Source organism: Blennius ocellaris (genome assembly GCF_963422515.1).
Source record: "Blennius ocellaris genome assembly, chromosome: 4".
In the NCBI taxonomy this organism is placed as follows: domain Eukaryota; kingdom Metazoa; phylum Chordata; class Actinopteri; order Blenniiformes; family Blenniidae; genus Blennius; species Blennius ocellaris.
Genome location: NC_137653.1, coordinates 35,871 through 40,358, shown reverse-complemented (window position 1 = coordinate 40,358; position 4,488 = coordinate 35,871). Strand labels below are relative to the sequence as shown.

Sequence of the window (4,488 nt, the reverse complement as noted above, 5' to 3'; positions counted from 1 at the left end):
TCTCATGCACACGTCACTGATTCCCAGTTTAACACTTTGAGAGGAAAAAACTTTATTTAAATTAAAACCAAAGCGATCTTGTAGCAGCGAGCACTGCGACACACACACACACACGCACACACACACACTCTGTGTCTGACAGCAAAACATTTCCAGCAGAGAAACAAGAAACGGCTGGAACCTTCTATTGCTCAGTGATGCTGGAGACGAACGACGGCGTCTCTCGTTTGTTCCCTCGGGAGTCTCCGCCTCCTGGTTTCATTTAATCAGCATTTTCTGACACACACACACACACACACACACACACACACACACACACACACACACACACACACACACACACACACACACACACACACACACACACACACACACACACACACACACACACACACACACACACACACACACACACACACACACACACACACACTTTCAGCATTTCATTTTAAAACTCGACAACAGCGACCCATGCAGAAGAAAAACCAACAAAAGGAGTCCAGGTCACAGGTTTGGTGGGGGGGGGGGGGGGGGGGAGGGTGTGGGCAGGGTGTGGGGGGGGGGGGGGTGTGGGGGTCAGATCCTCGGGGATCATTCACAGCAGTTATTGATTGTCCAGTGTCGTGTGCAGAGCCCGAAGCGGCGACAGTTTGTTCGTGGTTCAGTCACACGGTGTGCTGCTAGGACCGGGGTCAGAGGTCACCGGGGTCAGAGGTCACCGGGGTCATCCAGGTGGATTGTGGCAGTTTTGGTTGGAGGGCCCAGGAAAGAAACGCACCAGAGGAAGAAAAAACAAAAAAGCCAATACTGAAGACAGCGGCAAGTGGACGCCACGCGGTGTGGATGCCACGCAGTGTTGGACGCCACGCGGTCCACGCGGTGTGGACGCCACGCGGCGTGGACGCCGGAGGCTCACGTTGGACCAGACGCTCCTGACCGTGTGGCGGCGGGAACACGCCAGACGTTAGGACGCCTCCTCCTCTCCACAGCAGGACACGACAGCATCCGACCCCCCCCCACCCCCCCTCCGGTGGGTCCGGGGGGGGGGGGGGGTGGCGGTCCACAGCCCCTCCCCCCCTCCTCGCAGCATGCTCGCCCCTCCCTCCCCCACTAGGTGCCCACGATGATGGGGTCGTGGGCGGCGGCGGGCAGCGCGGCGTCCTGGCAGTGGTACAGGAAGCAGTTGCCCCAGCAGCTGTAGCAGATGAGGAAGAGGGCGGCGAGGAAGACGAGGGCGCAGATGGTGCAGGGCTTCCTCTCCAGCAGGAAGCTCAGCAGGTAGAAGCCCATGAACATGGAGTGGTTGAACCACAGCGCCGGGTTCAGGGGCTTGGGGATCAGCAGGACCGGCAGCAGCCACTGGAGGCAGTACATCCTGCTGCTCTGGAGGGCGCTCTGGGCAGGAGGTGGAGGCGGGGGTGGAGGTGGAGGCGGGGGCTCCGGGTGGGACAGCCGTGTGGTCCGACGGGGTCTGGAGGACGCCGGGGGGGCGAGGACGGGAGGTTCAGGTCGTCCCTGGAGGACAGACAACAGAAACGTCAAGGACAATCGACTTCCTTTCACCAAAACACCCCAGAACTTTGTTCTTTTGTCTCTACTGAGCATGTGCAGAACTACTGGTTAACCAGGACCAGGGCCAGGACCAGGACCAGGACCAGGGCCAGAGCCAGGACCAGGACCAGGCCAGGGCCAGGGCCAGGACCAGAACCAGGACCAGGGATCCCAGCGTCTCCAAGGAGACGGAGCGTTTCTAAAAAGTTGTTTTCAGTGACGCAGCATCAGGTAAACAAACAGAGAAACGCTAAAGTTAGTTTTACTTCACATCGTCGTCCACCAGTACTTCTAAGTCCCCCGAGTATTACTTCCTGGAAGTACTCGGTGTATTTTCTACAATGTTGACCGTCTTCCTCTCATCAGGTACAAACTGGACTCGTCCTGCTTCAACAAGGACGACTTGTTTACATCAACCACAGATGTAAACTTGCAAACAAACAAATACAACCAACAACGACTGGAACCTCAAAATAAATCCAAAATTGATATAAAATACAGTGAAATGTAAAAAAAAAACTACTTCTGTTGCATTATGGGTGTTTTTTAACAAACTCCCCGGAGAGCGTGGTTCTGAGGTTCTAAGGTTCTACAGTTCTGATGTTCTAAGGTTCTGAGGTTCTGATGGTTCTACGGTTCTGAGGTTCGTTAGAAGAAGTTTGTCAGAAGATTTTAATGTGTTCTATTCCCTCGCTGGTCTGACGCCTCAGATGTAGAACAGGTAGAACCTCCCTCAGATGTAGAACAGGTAGAACCTCCCTCAGATGTAGAACAGGTAGAAACTCCCTCAGATGTAGAACAGGTAGAACCTCCCTCAGATGTAGAACAGGTAGAAACTCCCTCAGATGTAGAACAGGTAGAACCTCCCTCAGATGTAGAACAGGTAGAACCTCCCTCAGATGTAGAACAGGTAGAACCTCCCTCAGATGTAGAACAGGTAGAACCTCCCTCAGATGTAGAACAGGTAGAACCTCCACCATGAGTCACGGTGTCGTCCTGCCACACGCTGGACTTGCCGCCTTGCCTCGTATGGAGGGCAGCAGGAGCCTCATGTCACAAAGGTTCCGGCGAGGCGGGTCGGAGGTCTGAACTCTGACCTGCTGACTTCAGACCAGACGACTCGTCTTTAGGCTGCAAGGCGCCTTGCTGACCGTACGTCTGTACGTCTGTACGTCTGTACGTCTCTAAGCAGACAAACCAGAAGCAGGTGAACTAACAGGAACAGAACCGGCTGCTTCAAGCAGGAAAAACTGGCTGCGACTGGCTGGAGAACAAAAACAAGAGTTAGTGTCAGTGACAGCTGCTCTGCGGGCCACGTGACCAGGTGACCACGTGACCACGCGACCACCACGTTGAAACCCCGGCCGCTGGGCTCGTTTACAGACGAGCTGATGGGGGAACCTGCATGTTGAACCCCGGTACTTCATGTTCCGCGTCACCGACATGGACGTACTAACAAGACAAGAGGCTAATCGTGAATGTAGCTAGTAAACCACCATCGGTCAATCGACCGTCATAACCCGTCACTGGTCAGTTTAACGAGTTAACGACCGAGACCCTCGGACTGCGGTCACTAATCTATCAATTTAACACATTAGTGTGAGTTTCGAGGTGAAGCAGAATGTACCGTGACACCGGGAACAACACTGGCAATCAAATGGGGACATTAACGATTTCGGCACAATTAAACTAAAAGAAAACACGACTGGTTATTTTAAAAAAACAAGTGTATACATATAAAAGTGTCGTGGCTGAGCTGCATTGTTCCATGTTGCAGTGGGCGGAACGACACGTCGCCAGCCGCGCTGGAGGGTTCGTGTTAGCGCCATTGATCGTTTATTCCAGAGTTACTACGTGTTTCTATTAACGAATAACATGCAAGTGTGGAAAGTCCGGGTCGAACGGGGTGAGAGCCGAGGCCGCCGAGAGCGCAGGCAGAGGCCGCAGCGAGGAGCCCGCTCGCCGGGGAGAGGGACGCGGGCTCACCGGGGGACGGTCCCCGGCTGCCCCCCCCCCCGGAGCGACCGGCCCAGCGGCCTCGCGTCCCGGCGCGGGGAACGACGAACATGTGGATTTCAACAGTTTGTGGATAAATGTAGACTGACCTGCCGCGCTCTGCTCACTTTGGCGCTCCATCTCTCGCACTGCGTACGGTTCTACGAGCTAACGCGTTAGCCGTTAGCAATCAGGACCCCTGCTGCACAGCTGAAGCACAACGCGGCATTTTAGGCGTCCGTGGCGCGCCTGACTGTATTTATTTATTTTGTTCGCGTTTTGTGTTTGTTTTTTACCTCAGTTAACCCCCCAAATATAGCATATTTCCAGTTAAAATAAAAACAGGTAAATATTTTGTCAAAACTAAAATAATAATAAAAGCATTTGCATGAAAATGCATTATATAGTGTTTGTGTTCATTAATGGTTGAAAAAAACAAGAGTGAAAAGCTTTTATTTTACTGCCGTTAAGAACTCGTTGCCCTCCGTCTCTGTCCTCTTCTTTTCTCTCCTTCTATCATCTAAACCTCCAACCTGAACAGCAATGCAGCTACCTGCATGTCTGTTCTGCAGAAAATCTCCCCAGTGGACTTTTTCCTTCCCACAGTCTCTTCTTACTCATGTGAAATTGTTGAATTTATTTCACCTTGAAGGCATTTATTCTTTAACTAAAGTGAAACGGTAAAAAAAAACAACCCAAAATGGATTGGTTTTGATCATTTAGTCCCAGTTTTGGCATCGAGATCAGCAGTTCTACTGATATTTTCTTCCAGAACAAAAACAACAACCAGAAAACAAGTTCTCTTCAAACTTTATTTGTCACACTTAACTTATTATACTGAAGATAAAAATGGAGGGAATTCAATTAAAGTGCAGATAAATAGACATACAAAAAAACATCTTAACAGAAATCAAACTTTAAAAAAAATAAATTATTAAAAAA

General features: G+C 51.3%; 1 protein-coding gene across 3 annotated transcripts; it reads right to left on the bottom strand.

Annotated features, from left to right (window-relative positions):
* Positions 1–272: 272 nt before the first annotated feature.
* On the bottom strand, positions 273–3,750 carry blcap (bladder cancer associated protein). 3 transcript variants are annotated; one of them, XM_080495009.1, is made up of 2 exons: positions 3,657–3,750; positions 273–1,515 (listed from the first exon to the last, which is right to left on the bottom strand). In XM_080495009.1, the coding sequence occupies exon 2, from the start codon at positions 1,372–1,374 to the stop codon at positions 1,111–1,113; it is 264 nt and encodes an 87-aa protein (XP_080351135.1). In that variant the 5' UTR covers positions 1,375–1,515; positions 3,657–3,750; the 3' UTR covers positions 273–1,110. The 3 variants fall into 3 exon arrangements, with proteins under 3 accessions (XP_080351135.1, XP_080351137.1, XP_080351136.1); XM_080495011.1 differs by lacking the exon at positions 3,657–3,750 and adding an exon at positions 3,179–3,428; XM_080495010.1 differs by lacking the exon at positions 3,657–3,750 and adding an exon at positions 2,576–2,796.
* Positions 3,751–4,488: the final 738 nt, after the last annotated feature.